This window comes from Sarcophilus harrisii, chromosome 3 (genome assembly GCF_902635505.1).
Source record: "Sarcophilus harrisii chromosome 3, mSarHar1.11, whole genome shotgun sequence".
NCBI lineage: Eukaryota > Metazoa > Chordata > Mammalia > Dasyuromorphia > Dasyuridae > Sarcophilus > Sarcophilus harrisii.
The window spans coordinates 434278861-434295643 of NC_045428.1; the positions used below are offsets into that span (position 1 = coordinate 434278861).

General features: G+C 36.0%; 1 protein-coding gene across 1 annotated transcript in view; it reads right to left on the reverse strand.

The window, feature by feature from the left end:
* ALOX5AP (arachidonate 5-lipoxygenase activating protein) overlaps nt 1–11943 on the reverse strand; it is a 35623-nt gene extending 23680 nt beyond the window's left edge. The window contains exon 1 of the mRNA XM_003764494.4: nt 11792–11943. Coding sequence (XP_003764542.1) covers nt 11792–11861 — 70 coding nt within the window. The 5' untranslated portion in view covers nt 11862–11943. The remainder of the gene's footprint in view (nt 1–11791) is intronic.
* Nucleotides 11944–16783: the final 4840 nt, after the last annotated feature.

The window sequence follows — 16783 nt, forward strand, 5'->3', positions numbered from 1 at the left end:
AGACATGAATAAAAGGTCATCATCAGAGACACTGGACTTTTCTTCCTGTCCTAAAAGATAGAATTAGAATTAGTGGGTGATTATTAGTTTAACCTGCATATCATTTAACTCTGGATTCATGCAGATTTCTGGGTTAAATGTGCCTCTTTCAACATAAAACCCCATTCAATGTCTAGCACAGTTCCTAGAACATAGTAGGCACTTAACAAATGTTTGCTAATTGACAAATTCAGCTCATTTGGGAATCTTTTAGTTTGTACCAGGTGAGCAGATCAAACAAGCAATATACACTTAATAGGGAATAAAATAATTAATAAAGAAATAGGAGACTATTCTCAGCACAAATGCTGAAGCATTTGTTAGTAAGGGGTTAGTAACTCATCCTTTAGCAAACAGCAGGAAAACATTATCTTTCTTTCATCACTCAATCCTCACTGAAGGTTTGGAAATTTCATTCATTTGAATTCACTATTTGAATCTCTGCTTACTATGCCTTCCAATTTCAACTAAATCAATCACACCAAAAGGTTTTCTCTCTCTCCTCTCTCATTTGTATTGATCAACATGCTACATGTACCTATTTTTTTGGTAAAGGAGACTGTAGATACCCCATTTTCTTCGATGGCCTTTGAAATCAATATTCATGACCTGGACTAGTACTGAGCATTATTAAAGACTAAGTATTTGTTACCTGAGGGAGAACAACAAATAGGATATAGAAAGAATACCAGTGGAAATATCCAGCTATTAATAGAAGAAAATAACAAGGAGAAAGGACTGAGATTATTATGGAGCTCAGATTTCTCCCCGGTAAGATGTTTGGACTGGATGACCTTTCTGAAATCATTTTCAACTCTTATGTCTATAAACACTGGGCTAAGAAGTCTGTGAGGCCTATGCCTCCAGATATTGCTAGGAGATGTCTCCATCAGGATGCAGCTCCCAGTCAGAGATGGATGTTTCCCAAAGGACTTCCAATCCTGAGGTATCATAATACCAATCACAACTGGCTTTATAACCCAGATGGATTAGCCAGGACAGAAGTGAAGGAAGACATCAGAACATGGAAAGCAACAAAATTAGAGGTAAAAAGGAGTAAAAAAAAAATAAAGAGACTTGGCAGTAATAGAGTGAGATGGACTAGCCAAGCTACAATCATAGGGATGGTCCCATAATTCCCTAGACTTTGTGAGGATGCTATTCAGCTCATGAGAATGAGCAGAGTCAGAACAGCTCAGGGAGCCAGAAGGTAGAGCGGCCAGCAGTCCTGCAGCTGTCAGTGTTGGGTAGAGCAGCCTTTTGTCCAGTCCAGTACAGACAAAGTGATGGAACAACTTCTTATTAGCAGGTGCTGATTGCTTTCTCAAGACCCGAAAGGGAGCAAGTAGGAAGTAAGCCTTCATCCTGGTGGTGAAAGGAGGGAGAGCCGAGATTTGCTACAGTTTCTGGTACTATTGATGATATTATCAAGTCTTTACTAATCTAATTAATGTGTTTGTTTAAGTATGACATTGAGAGTGAATGATAATAGCTTGAGACTACCCAAGGGAACCTGGTAGGTAGGAGTTTGCCAGTGATTGACAGATAATGCCTACACAGGCCCTAAGAGGGGCAGAGTGCTAGGAGATTGCTGTAGAAAACATTGTTTCCGCTGCCCTGTGCCCTGTTGCATGAAGTATGTATCCAGGATGTTATATATCTGTACATATCAAATGAGTAATAAAGTGACTTGGGCATTCTAATGCAAGGATGAAAATTCAATTATATAAAATTTGTTTATATTGTTTATTATTAAATTATATTAGTTATATGTTATATATCAATGACATTAAGTACTATTCAATTAAGTATATATGTGTGTGTGTTTATTTTTTCCAAAAGAGATGATTATAAGAAGTCCTAATCTTTCAATCCTCCAAAGTTCAAAAGGATATCCTCTAGTCCAGTTGTTCTCAAAACTTTTGTTCATTATCTTTATACTATTAAAAATTATTGAGGATCTGTTCAGTTTTTGTTTATGTGAGTTATATTTATAAATATTTACCATATTAGAAATAAAAACTAATTTTGAATTTGTAGACCTTCTGAAAGGGTTTCAGAGACCCCCCCAGGATTCACTAGACCATCTTTTAAAAACTGCTTCTCTTAGAAGTTGGGGAGAGAGTCAAAGAGACTCCTGCCCCCTCTTCCTCCTCCATGATTCCCTCTCAGGATCTTTGTTGGAACTGCTCTCAGGCAATAAGTCAGACATTGCATTGAGCCCTGGGAATATCAAGAAAGGCAAAAATTTTAATGGGGCAAGCAATAGGCAAATAACTATTTCAAGATATATACAGTGCAAATAGAAGATCATCTCAGAACTATGGTTCTGGGAGTAGATGTTTGGGGGACTCTGGGAAAAGCCTTCTGCAGAAAGTAGAATGTAAGTTCTCTGTGCTAGTATACTAGACAATTAAATGCTAATTTCTGAACTAGCTTGCTGTTTTTATAGGAGCACCACTGAGCATGATTGAGTCTCTCAAACCAATTCCAACACTCTTCCTATATAGCATCATTTCATCTCTCCAATGTCTAGAAGCATTCCACAACTTCTTTATTTGATTCACTTAGTTTACTACCTTTTATTATTAATTGATCCATTCAGTAGAAATGTCTATACTTTTTCATGCCTAGTTTATACCATTGATTAAGAAAGTCCAAGCCCTCTTTAATTATTGATGCAGGATTATGGAACACAATGGAAAGTCAATGCTTCAGGGGCTGCAGGAAATCAAATGTAGTAACACACAGATGGGGAAGAAATTGTTCTGAAAAATAATTTGAAATTATTAGATAAAATTTGCTACATTGTTCAAAGCCTTCAAGCCAGCAAAATTCCATTTCTGAGTAAATGTCCCCAAGGAAGTCAAAGACAAAAAAAGGTCCAATATGTATCAAAACATTCATAATAGCACTTTGTGTGGTTGTCAAAAACTGGAAGTAAAGTGAATGTCCATCAGTTAAGGTATAGTTGAATAAATTGTGATACATATTATATTATATATTATATTATTATACTATAGTATAATATATTATAGTATTATTGCACTATAAGAAATGACAATTATGGGAACTCAGAAAACATGGAAAGAATTAAATGAATTTAAATGTATACCTATTAAAATAATATTAAGAAAAGAAGCACAAAAATTTAACTAAATTCACAGTAAATACATTAATAATAAATCCATCTTAGATAAGAATAGATGACAAATGTGGCAGATGTGAGCAGATACAGTTGCTGTATTAGGTTTGTTTAACTTTTTTTCATTTTTATTATAAGGGATGGTTCTGGGTGGTAGGGGAATGGTATATAAGGAAATGATTAAAATGTAAAAAACACAAAGAAATTAATAAAAATTTTAAATTAAAAACGTACTTTGTCTATAATAAGTATCAAATACTTGTTGAATGAAAAGATGACAGAATTGATATTTAAAATGTTTTAAATAAGATGAGTTTGAATCAAGATTAAATGTGGGGATAAATGCTAACTCTTGCATAAAGTGTTTTTTTTTTTAATTTGCACAAGTAAAAAAAAGAGGAGATATTTCTTGGCAATAACTTATGTGAAAACTATTTCAGAATTTTTGGTGACCACAAAGTTAACATGAGCCAGTAGAGAGGGAGAAATGCTTTAAAGACTAACAGAAGCTCAAGTTATGTTAATAGAGAGAGAGTATACAGATTACAAAAAGTAATAGTCCTACCTGGTGAGATGATATCTGAAACAGTTATTCAATTCTGGGCAGAGGTATAAACTGCAGTAGTGAAAGCTCCACATGCAGCCAAATTTAAAGGGTACCAAACTAGCCTCAAAGGCATTTGGAAGGAAGGGTGACTACTGAGAGGAATCAATTAAGGGAAGAATAAAGAGAAAATAGACCCTATGTGGAATATAGTTGTTCACCAAGCCCCTTTACGAATGTCTGAGGAACTCAGATCCAGTTGCCTCCCAACCCTTCCCATTCATAAATCCTCTCTACCTCCATCTGGGAGACAGGGACCATGAATGAACCAAACATAACCCTTCTACACCACCTCCATCCTTCCTATCACCCATATACATATACACACACAGGAGGTGCAATCACTCAGGCACAAATCTACTTGTCTTAGTTTGAGAGTTAAACTCTCAGTCTAACTTTGCTGCCTTCAAAGAAGATCCTAGTCTTTTACCATTAAGGAAAATATGGATGATAGGGTTTGCATCTGCATATGAATAGGAGTAATGGTAGAAATTGAGAAGACAGTTGAGTAGGGAAGGAAATATCTTCCATTTATCCCACACCTGCTGACCTGAAATTGCCAGACATTTCTTAAGTAAGACCTAGCTTCAAAGAATAACAAGTTGAAATGGAAAGTTATATGGGTTCTCCATTTCACAAAAAAATTAACTGCTCTTTACTTATACTTCTTTTCCCTCTCATTTCTAAGATCTTGTCCTCTGACTTCCAACCGTATCAAGCCTTATCCGACATACAATTAAGAATAAAGAACCAATAATTACATGTAAACCGTGAAAGCCAGTTGCTACAAAGAATGTTGATCCGTAAATCCCATCAGAGATAGTAAAAGGGGCTTCTTAATATTCTGTAGTTTGTAAGATTGTGAAATACAAGCCTAAAGCAATAGTAGTTGTTAAGGCTTGGATTATTTGTTTGCGGTTGCCTTCTATTAGGCTATGGTGAACTCAGGTAATGGAAACGCCTGAAGCTAGAAGAATGGCTGTGTTAAATAATGGTACTTCTAGTGGATTAAGAGGATGAAATCCTACAGGAGGTCAGCAGCCTCCTAATTCTAGACCTGGGGACAGGCTTGAATGGTAGAAAGCTCAGAAAAAGCCTAGGAAAAAGAAAACTTCTTATGTAATGAAAAGGACTATGCCATAGCGCAGGCCTTTTTGGACTACAGGGGTATGATGTCCTTGATAGGTTCCTTCCCGTACGATATCTCATCTCCCCCTACTCAAGTCTCTAAACCTAGATTATAAATTCATTGAAAGCAGGAACTATTTTTCCTGTTGTCTTCTATATTTCCAGTGCCAAGTAGACACTTGATAAATGCTACTTGGATCTATTAAATTGGAAGCTACCAGATGATCAAAAGGGACAAGCTCCTCCCCACCTCCTAAACCAGTGTCCCTGTGTTCCCCCTTCCCCCCCAATTAAAGATAATAGGAAAAGTATGTAGGAAATATTCGAATTTCTGAAAGGAAGAAGTGTCCAACTGAGAATATCTTTACCCTCTTGTCCCAGGTGCAAAAATTCCTAGTCCTCAGTTTCTGGGCACTGTTGTTTTTTAATAAAACTTTATTGATATATTTTTGTTTTTATGTCAACTACATGTCCCAATTTATCCCTCTACATCTATCTCCAAGAGAGCCAGTACATTATGATGAAGTTGTTAAAGTGAGATCTTATTGAAGAGAAGGGAAATTACAGCAAAACTAACCAACATATCAAAAAACAAAGAGAGAGAGAGAGAGAGAGAGAGAGAGAGAGAGAGAGAGAGAGAGAAATCTGACTTTATATGAAGAGATTCAAGAGAATGCAGGCTATAGAATCAGTTCTTCTGGTTGATGAAGTGATGATACACATCTGATGTCTGGTATATTTCTATATACCAACTAGTACCTCTGTGAGTAGATTCCCCTGCCATTTAGACACATCTGTTTCACTTTCACAAAGCCAGGTTTTTGTCAACACAACTTCATTTCCTTCTCTCTTTCTTTTCCTTCATCCTTGTCTCCCCTTTTCGATTAGCTGGTTTCCTAAGAAAAGTTCTCTCTTTGGGTCTGTGTTTCCTGGCTTTCTCTTCCTGTCAAAAGCAGCTGGCAACTTTGCAGGATCAATTCAAAGCTTCCTGGCTCCCTGTATCCAAGCAATGTATTTCTCTTTCTTGGAAAAGAAACCAGGTTTTACAGGCTTACAGGTTTGATTCTTGGAATCAAGGGTTTTCAACTTGTTCTGAATTGAGGTTTTGGTTAGGTTTTTTTCCCGAGAGAATTGTGATTTTTATATATTGGTAGAGAGATGTTTGCTACAAGTTTAAAAATCTTGATGACCAAAGAAAATTTGAAAGCAAGAAAAGGGAAGTGAAGTCAAGTGGGCCTGATGTTTTTCTTCCTCTAGGGCTGTCCTTATTTGGATAGAGAACTGACATCACTGAATGAAAACCTGAGATAAGTAATCCCTGAGGATGGTCATGGGATATAAACAGCACAATTTTTCATTGCTGAGAACCACAGCAAGAATGGAGGCTCTGGTAACAAAATGCAAATTTTAAAAATAATACACCAACAGAAAAGGAACATGGGGGAAAAAACCATCATTTTTGCATGCTTCTCCTATTATTTTCAATGAGCCAATGAATGGGACATTGGTTTCCACATGATTACAAAGAAATGCTTTTAGATATCATAGAATCATATAGGATTGATATCAGGGAAATATAAAGGTCATATAGGTCCATCTGATTATTTCATTTTACAGATGAAAAGACTGAGACCCACAGAGATTAAGGGACTTGTTGTTGGTCACACATGTAAAGAAGATAGAATTTAAGATTCGATCTTAGATTCCCTGAGTCCAAATCTGATCCTCTTTCTACTACACTACTACAGAATTGTTCAACAGCCCTAAGAGTTTCCTCTGGGTTTCATCTTAATTTCTGAGTGCCAAGAGGGAGTCTAGCTCACTTCCTGCAGAGGAGATTGGCTGGTCCTCAAACCAGACAGGGAAATAAAAGGTGTTCCTCTGTGAGTCTATGTGGGCAATGAATAATCATCTCTCTCCTGTCCAGATGGAGCAGTAATGTCATGTCACATTTCCTATTCTCTGCTTCAAGAGCTGAGACTTCAAAGGGGAGTAACAGCATGAGGTTAGAGAGAGGATAAGCAGGACTGAAGGAGGCAAGATTGTTGTAAGGTAGCAAAAACAGTCAAGTCACTCTTTATTTTTATGGAAAGCAGTACTTTGTTAGGTGCTTTAGGAACAAAATATTAGGTGCATTTAGAGGCGAAATATTTGTTTGAATTTATAACTCAAAATTGAGAAGACAAATTGACAAATAGTATATACACTTAAATTTCATTATCTATAGGTGGTGTGATGGGTTAGTCCTTGACATGGAGTCAATGAGATCTGAATTCAAATCCCATGTCAGATACCTACTACATAGATGAACCTGGACAAATCACTTAATTTATGTCCTCCCTGGACATAAACTTAAGTTTCCTCATCTGTTTAATGGGCAAAATAAGGGCACCTACTTCACAGGATTATTGTAAGGATAAAATGAGATAATTCTAACATGCTTTGCAAACCTTAAAGTACTATATAAATGTTAGCTATTATTATTAGCAAATTTTCCTGATACTATTCCTTTTTATTGGCTTACATTTACTGACTCTCCCATGGCTCATACATACACATACACACACACACACACACACACACACACATTGCTGTAAGACATTTGTATTTCTATATCAAAAGGAGTGGGGGGAAAAATAGATCAACGAAACAGGAGGTAAGCAAGACATAATAGTCAATGACTATAGTGAATTTACTGTTTGATAAACTCAGACTTCAGCTTCTGGGATAAGAACTCACTATTTGACAAAAATTGCTGGGAAAATTGGAAAATAGTATGATAAATACTAGGCATAGATCAACATCTCATACCCTCCCCCAAGATAAAGTCAAAATGGGTTCATGATTTAGACATTAAAGGGTAATATTAGAAGCAAGTTAAGAGAGCAAGGAATGGCCTACCTGTCAGATCTTTGGGAAAGGGAGGAATTATGACCAAAGAAGAACTAGAGAACATTATGAAATGCAAAATGGATAATTTCGATTATATTAAATTTAAAAGTTTTTAATTAATTAATCAAAAATCCATGCAGCCAAGATTAGAAGGGAAACCAAAAGCTGGGAAACAATTTTTATAGACAGTGTTTCTGATAAAGGCCTCATTTCTAAAATATAGAGAAGACTGAGTCAAATTTATAAGAATATAAGCCATTCCCCAATTGATAAATGGTCAAATGATATGAATAGAAAATTTTCAGATAGGGAAATTAAGTCCACTTAGAGTCATATGAAAAAATATTCTAAGTCATTAGAGAAATACACACTAAGACAACTCTGAGGTACCACTTCACACCTACCTAGTTGACTAAGATGACAAGAAAAGATAATGATAAATACTGCACGGGATGTGGGAAAACTGGGACACTAATGCATTGGTGTGGAATTAAGAAATGATCCAACCATTCCAGAGAGTGATTTGGAACTATGCCCAAAGAGCTCTATAACTGCATATCCTTTGATCCAGCAGTGCCCCCATTGTTCACAAACAACAAAAATCCTAAAGAGGGAAAAGGACCCACATGTGCAAAAATATTTGTAGCAGCTCTGTTGGTAGTGGCAAGGAATTAGAAATTGAGTAGATGCCCATCAGTTGGGGAATGGCTGAATATGTTATAGTATATAAATGTAATGGAATATTATTGTTCTAAAAAAACTGATGAGTATGTTCATTTCAAAAAAGCATGAAAAGACTTACATGAACTGATGCTAAATGAAGTGAATAGAACCAAGAGAACACTGCACCCAACAACGATAAGATTATGTGATGATCAGCTGTGATAGACTTAGTTCTTCTCAACAATGTAGTGATCCAAGGCAATTCCAATAGACTTGTAATGGAAAGAGCCATATGCATCCCAAGAGAGAACTATGGAGACTGAATGTGGATTGAAGCATATTATTTTCACCTTTTTTTTGTTTGCTTACTTTTTCTTTCTCATGTTTTTTTCCCTTTTGATCTAATTTTTCTAGCACAACATGACAAATATGGAAATATGTTTAAAAGTATTGTACATGTATAACTTATATGACATTACTGGCTTTGAAATGAGGGAGGAAAGGGAAGGAGGGAGAGAAAATTTGAAACACAAAATCTTAAAAAAATGGATGTTGAAAACTCTCTTTACATGTATTTGGAAAAATAAAATACCATTGAGGGAAAAAGTGGAGGAAGTCTAGCTTAAAAACATATATAGCTTTTAGAAGGGTGATTTAGTGACATGTCGATGAACAAATTGGCAAAACTAACATTGTGTCACATGGGCTTCTTTCCCTCATGATCTTCCTTTTCCATCCCCCAAGCAAAACATTTAGCTCGAGGTCATTAAGTCTACAAAAATATTTTGTTTTGATTTGGTTTGGTTTGCCAAGTTGACTACTAGGTAATGAATTATTTGAGCTGCAGTAATTTATAAACCACCTATTGAACAGGTGTGGAGAAGTTGGGAAGTATAAGATGGAAGAGGAGGAGCAAAAGGGAATATTAAGAACTCTGGAATCACAAAGTAATGCCTAGTGGAACAGAAACTTATTTTCTATCTGCTTTAGAAATTATTGGTCATTTCCAGGGCTTACTCTCCACTATAATAAGTGAGGTAAGGAACCTGCCATCTCAAATCAGCAATATCTGAAATCCACCAGGCATTTCAGCTAAAAGGATGAGAAGAAATAAGCACTCTTACCAGGCAGCTCTGAGCTGAGAACATTTTTAAGATCAATTCAGCACTGAGTTTGGAATCCTAGGACCTGAATTTCAATCCCTGTTCTCCCACTTAACTGCCTTTGGTCAAATCACTTAATCTCTGTGCCTTATCTATAAAATGAGGGTTTTGCACCAGATGACAAATGGGGTCCCTTCCAGCTCCAGATCTATGACTGAATCTTGCCCCTTCCAGAATCATCTGAGTGGGCTATGCTCTTGTTCTCTCAACCCAGAGGTGAGATGGATTCCCTTGCCTACTAATGCTCATTGTTGCTTTTGCTCAGTTATGTTGGATTCTTTGGGATTTTCTAGGCAAAGATGTGGATTGATTTGCCATTTCTTTCTCCAACTCATTTTACAGATGAGGAAACTTGAGGCGGAGTTAAGTGTCTTGCCCAGGGTCACTCTAATAATAATAATAATAATAATAATAATAAGTATCTGAGGTCAGATTTGAATTTATTTCTTCCTGACAAGATTATAAAAGAGGAGAAAGGACTAATGCCTAATAATAAACCCATTAGATGTAAATGGAAAAAAATCCCAGTACAGAACTAAATAAAGACTCCTATCCAACTAGGAATTGCAAGGAAGTTTCAAAAGGACTTGACTACCAACCACTATCTTCCCTGAGGAGAGAAATAGTTTTTCCTGGCTTTAGTTAGCCTTTACTGATGACTATGCTAGCTAAACCTAGGAGTGTTTTAGGTATGAAGATAAATCAAAAAAAGCAAATTCTCTTCACTGAGCTATAATCTCTGCATCATATAGACTCACCAGAAGGAAAAAAAAAGTTTAGACCCAAAGTGGCAAATGGTTAGGAACTGAATTCTTTTAAGTGTATGTAGTCACGAGTCCCTTATAGAGGGCAATGTGGCTGTAGGCTAGCAGGGTGTGTACCCTTATGTTGCAGGATGTAGGTTTCTCCGGGGGTAGGGAGATCCTTCTCTTTGATCAGGAAATAAGAGAGCATACAACCACAAAAGAGTGTCCAGACTTGATCAAGTGCTTCACAGCTTTTCAATACCAATGTAGCTAAATGTTTAATGATAGTTATTAAATCATATCGAGTCATTTTTAATAGTGACTCTTTAATTCAGAATCCTCTTGGATTTTTTTTTTCTCTTATACATGCATGAATCATAGATTTGACGCAGGAAGACACCTTCAAGGTAATCAAATCCAACTCTCCCATATTACATGAGGCAGGATTTGAACCTAGGTTTTCCAGACTTCAAGTTCAGTACTTTATGAATTACATCATACCACAAGAAAAAGCTGAACTCACAAGAAACATTTATTGTGTTTAGCCAAAACTCTACCAATTTGAGATTTAACAAATTTAGCAAAGCCTATTTCCAAATGCAATTTTTAAAAATGAGATACTGTATCTAAAGTACCTTACAGACCTGGAAGTATAATATAATAAATAGGAGCAATCATCAGTATTTTCAATTCTAGGGCATTTTTAGAATCTTATCAAAGAAACTTTAAAATTTCCCACCTGCATACTGGCCAGAAAAAATTTCAGATATCTATCTATAGAGATATAAATATAGAAAGCACCAAATTAATCTGTCAATTAGTCAACCTGAAAACTGTCAAACAATAGAGTTATACAGAGGTATTATGAACACAGACTAGTTATTAAGTCTCTCAAGAAGAAAACAAATAAGAAAACTAATCTCCAGGTAAATTTTGGGAAGCCAAAGTTAAGCTCTCTGGAATTCAACTGGTCTTAGGTGCACTAAAGACAAAACTAATGAAATTTCAGTGGCAGAGGGAAAGCTGGTTCTTTGTTCCATTCTAATCTGACTTCTCTTCCTCATTGTCATATACACCATTGGATCAATAAGCATTGAGAGTATTACTCCTTTGCTAAATACTTTGAAACAATTCCTGGGCTATGGACACAGCTTGACAAACATGATTAACCATCATGATTAAAATCAAAGGGGAAAGGGATCAGGAACAGGGGAAAAACCTGAACTCCAACACCCCCATACAACTGAATAACCTAAGGAAACATAAACATACATGAATATTTGCAAACACAAAGAGAGGCACACACACACACATTCTACTTCACAAACCTTAACTAACTACTGACTTCTAAATTCTCTCTACCTCTTTTAAAAAGAACATTTATCATTCTGAATCAAGGGTCTTCCCTTACCGTTCTGGACAGCACTGATGAGGGTGACAATTACCAGAAAAACAATATTTCCCACTGTTTCATGGTCCATATTCACTGTAGTCTCAAGAAAGAGGATTGTACAGTCTTCTCTCCCCACCCAGCCCTGCAATGCATAAGAAGGGGAAGTGACCTGTCCTTACTTCATCATTAGAATTTCCTGAGAGTTCCTAGCATGATCACACATGTGTCTTTTTTTTTAATTTTAATATGAGCCATCAAGTCTTCTCATCAGGTTTACTGAGATTCCACCAATCAGAGCAAGCTTCAAGAGGGATAGATCTAATGAACTCTACCCCAGTGTTTGTCAGAAGAAGATCGTTTCTCAGGCACCAGAAAAGTCTGAGGTCTTGCCTTGCAGAACTCTGGGAGGACACAAAGGATGGGATTCCCATATCCCTCCTGTTCCTGGAAAAGGAAGGGAAAGGGTAGAGAAGGAGTGAATAAAATCTTATTTTTATCTTTATGCTATCAGCAAATTTTATATCTTAAGTGCTTTCCATCTTGTCCTAAAGTCCTTGGGGAGGATGAGAAACAGAGGGGAAGGAAGGGAAGGAAGAACAGGAAGTGAATGCAAACTGAAGAATTATTTTAGAAATGAAAATGGGCTTTATTCACAGGAGAAGGGATTTAGATCATCTCTAAGGATGTCTGTCTTGACAGGGAAGATTGTTAAATCCAGGCCCACTGAGATTTCCCTGACTTCTGAGAGCAATTACAGAAACCCTTACAGCATAGATAAATGATTGTTGTTGAATGAAGAAAGGAAGGCAAGAATGATCTAGTCCATCATTTGCTTCCAAGCAGAACTGATCTTAAACTTTCCCAACAGATGAATATCTATAATATTATTATTAAGTGAAGTTGAAACTCATTTATTAAAAATCTCTATATGCTAGGCTCTAAGCTATGTGTTGAGGATACAAAGAAATACCTAAAACAAACAAAAAACCCAATTCCTGATCTCAAGAGACTCAATCTATTATTATTGTTGTTGTTATTTATTATTTGTATGATGTAGACATCCATCTATGGGTAGCTACGTGGTTGCAGTGGACAGAGAGCCAGACCTGGAATCAGGAAGATACTTTTTCCTGAGTTCAAATCTGGCCTCAAACACTTATTAGCTCAGTGTGACCCTGAGCAAGTCATTTAATCCTGTTTGCCTCAGTTTCCTCATCTGTAAAATGAACTGGAGAAGGAAATACCCAAGTATTCCAGTATCTTTGGCAAGCAATCGCCAAAAGGAGGAGAGGGAAGGGGAGAGATGAAAACTGAAAAATTGAAAACAGTTGAACAAAGACATATTATAACTGTCAAAAAAAGTAAGAGTCGTCTTGTTTACAGGCAAGGGATGAACTATATCATTTTTTATTTATTCAACAGATATGTATTTATTAAGTGCCTACTATTCCAATATGTTGTAAAAGGCATGGAATGAGGAAGAAGAAAATAGAAGAAAAAAATAAGGCATGGTCCCTGCCCTTCAAGAGATATCAAATTAGTAGGAATGGTAAAAGAATACTATGAAAATTAGAATATTATTCTGTATGGCAGATTTCTCACAATATATGCTGAAACTTCTGGGGAAGTCAGTCAGTTATTTCATTCATCAATCAACAAACATTCATTTAGCACATGCTATGTGTCAAGCCCCATGCTGGGTATACAAAGACAAAAAGAGACACTTCTTACCCTCAAGGAGCTTATATTCTATCAAGGGGAATGTGACATATTCTATAATCTATAGTATACATATTCTATAATATGTATATATTATGTATACATCTATACATATCTAATCTATACATATTCTATAATCTATAAATATAGGGCAGTGAGGTGATACAGTGGATAGAGCACTGGGCCTAAAATCAGGAAGACTTTAAGTTCATGAATTCAAATGTGACCTCAGACACTTATTAGCTGAGTTACCCTAGACAAAAACTCTGTTCTCCTCAATTGTTTATCTATAAAATACCAGGTCTTGAAAAAACAAAGAAAAGTAAAATCATAGCCCCTGCCCTCAGGGAGCTTACTCTCTAATGGAGATCACAACATACAAATAACTAAATACATGTAGGTGTAAATGGTAGGTGATATCAAAGGGAAGGCATTAATATTAGGAGGGAGGGGAGGGATGTGCTAGTGTTTTAAGAGAGAAGGGAAATCCTAAAACGGCCATTTGCAGAAAGTGGGATAGAAATGTCTTCAAAGTAGTCAAAGAAACTAAAAGGTAGAGGGAAGGAGGGGAGAACATTTGCCCTATGAGGCCAACCAGTGAAAAAGTCAAGAAAAAAATTCAAAGTGCTTGTGGGAGCAGAACCAGGAATACATTGTAAACAATGACAAGAAGAATATGCAATGATTAACTATGAAAAGCGTGGTTCTTCTCAGTAGTTCAGTGATCCAAAGCAATCCCAATAGACTATGGAAAGAAAATGCCATCTGCAACCAGAAAAAGAACTAAGGAGACTGAATATAAATCAACACATGCTATGTTTACTTCTTTTTTCTGTTTTTTTTTTTTATCTCTCTCATAGTTTTTCCCTTTTGCTCTGATTTTTCTCTCCCAACATAATTCACAAAACAATGTGTATTTAAAAAATAAAATAAAATATTTTTTTAAAAAAAGTACTTGTGGAAATCTGAGTTGTAGAAGCAAATGGCAGCTTAGAAGAACCAGTGGTTAAAAACTTCTCTTCTATGATGGAGATTACTTCAGCTCCCCACCTTCCCCTTCATCACAGAGTCAAGAAAGAAAGAAAGAAAGAAAGAAAGAAAGAAAGAAAGAAAGAAAGAAAGAAAGAAAGAAAGAAAGAAAGAAAGAAAGAAAGAAAGAAAGAAAGAAAGGAAGGAAGAAAGAAAGAAAGAAAGAAAGAAAGAAAGAAAGGAAGGAAAGAAAGAAAGAAAGAAAGGAAGGAAGGAAGGAAAGAAGGAAGGAAGGAAAGAAGGAAGGAAAAGAAAGAGTCCCTATTCTCAAGGAGTTTGATTAAGGTTGTGTCCCTTGGTGCAAGTTTCCATGTAAATAATATTATCTGCATAGATCTCCTAGGAATTGAACATAAATGATTTAATTCCATTTCTAATGAATTTTCTACTTCACCCAAAAGGCATTCAACACCCTTTCCTACTATCTTCCTTCTTTTCCTACCTACCCTTTTCCTAATACCTAATATTGTGTTCAACACAATAAGATAATAATGGCTTTGAACTTGAGGGTCAAGTTTTGAAACTTACCTCTAACATGTTTAATGATCTTAGGTAAGTCACCTCCAATTCCCCTTCCTCCAAAAAGGAGAAAGGGAAAACTTAATCTTAGCCCTTTACAAGTTGAAAAGTACTGAGGAAAGAGAGAGGATCAATGACAGAAGTTCTTATGAGCCTTAAGTAAGATATTGTCAATAAACATTTATTAAGTACTGTGCTAAGCATTGGGAATACAAAGAGGCAAAAGACAGCCCTTGCTCTCTAATGGGCAGTCTGCAAAGGTCCTTAGAAACTATAAAGCCCTGTATATAAATCTTATCTATTGTCTTCACAACTGCCTCTTGAAACCCTTTTTTGTATTCTAGGCTCAGCCTGAAGGCCATCTTCTTCAAGAGGACTTTCCTAATTCTCACAGTTTTTAATGTCTCCCCAATCTCAATGTATTTATTTTGCATAAATCCAATATTTGTTATTGTAATTTTTTCAGTCATATCTGATTCTTCATGATTCTGGAATGGTTTGAACTTTCTTTCTCCAGTTCATTTTACAGATGGGGAACTGAGGCAAACAGGATTAAGTGTCTTGCCAGGTCACACATTTAATAAGTATCTAAAGTCACATTTGAACTCAAGAGGAGTTCCTGATTTCAAATCCAGAACTCTATTCATTGCCCCAAACAGCTGCCTTGTATTTACTGAACTGTGACTATATCGCAGTCCATCTAATAGAATATAAGCTACTTGAGAATAAGAGGTGTCACACTTTTATCTTTGTATGCCCAGCACAGTGCCTGACACTGTTAAATTAATGTTTAGTGAATTATCTTCATTCTTCCATTATTTGCCCAAATAATAGTAGCTAGTATTTATGGAGTGCTTTAACGGTTTGCAAAGTGCCATGAATAAATTACTTCATACCAGCCCAGTAAGGGATGTGGTAATATTATCTCCATTTTGTGGATGAAGAAACTGTTGATGAAAAAAATTAAGTGATTTGTCCAGAGTTGCATAACTAGTGTCTGAGATAGCATTTGAACTCAGGCATTCCTAAATCTAAGTGCAATAATTCACACTGCCTGTAGTCAGTTGCAAATCCCAAATTAAAGAGAAGGTTCTTTTTGCTCAATATTTTTCCCTTTCCATCTTATAATCACTGATATTCCCAATCTGTAAGTATTCATGCACTTTTTTCATGAGTCTCCAGAAACCTCATTCTCACCATAAAGTCCATAAATTTCTTCCCATTACAACACCATCCACCAGCCTCTGACTTTGATGTGTAACTGTTTTTTTTTGTGAAATAGGTAATGACTAAAGTGGATATCAGAAAATTGCATGTAGGGAACAAAATCAGGTGCCCCTGATGCTCTAAAAATTGACTATATTTCAAATAATTAAACTGCAAAGTAAAGATCTGTTGATCCCTCAGTTATGTTCACCCACATACAGCAGGAATGGATGGGATGCACACCTCAGCACAAAAAGTGAGGGGCAGCTCTTTTTTTATCTTCTTGATTCAGCTTTTGCTAGAAAAAAAAGGTAATTTTTTATGTAGAAAGCTTTCTCTCATATCTCTTTTTAAGAACAGAATAAATAAAACTATAGAAAACATTATAATATTCTACTTCTCGAGTAATTAAGAACAAAGAATGCATAAATTATAAGTTATTTTCCTTGATGGAATTTTTTCTTGCCACCCCCCACCCCATTCATACTCTTTCCTATCTCCCCATTTCTTTTTTTTTTAATAACTGGGTGATTAAAA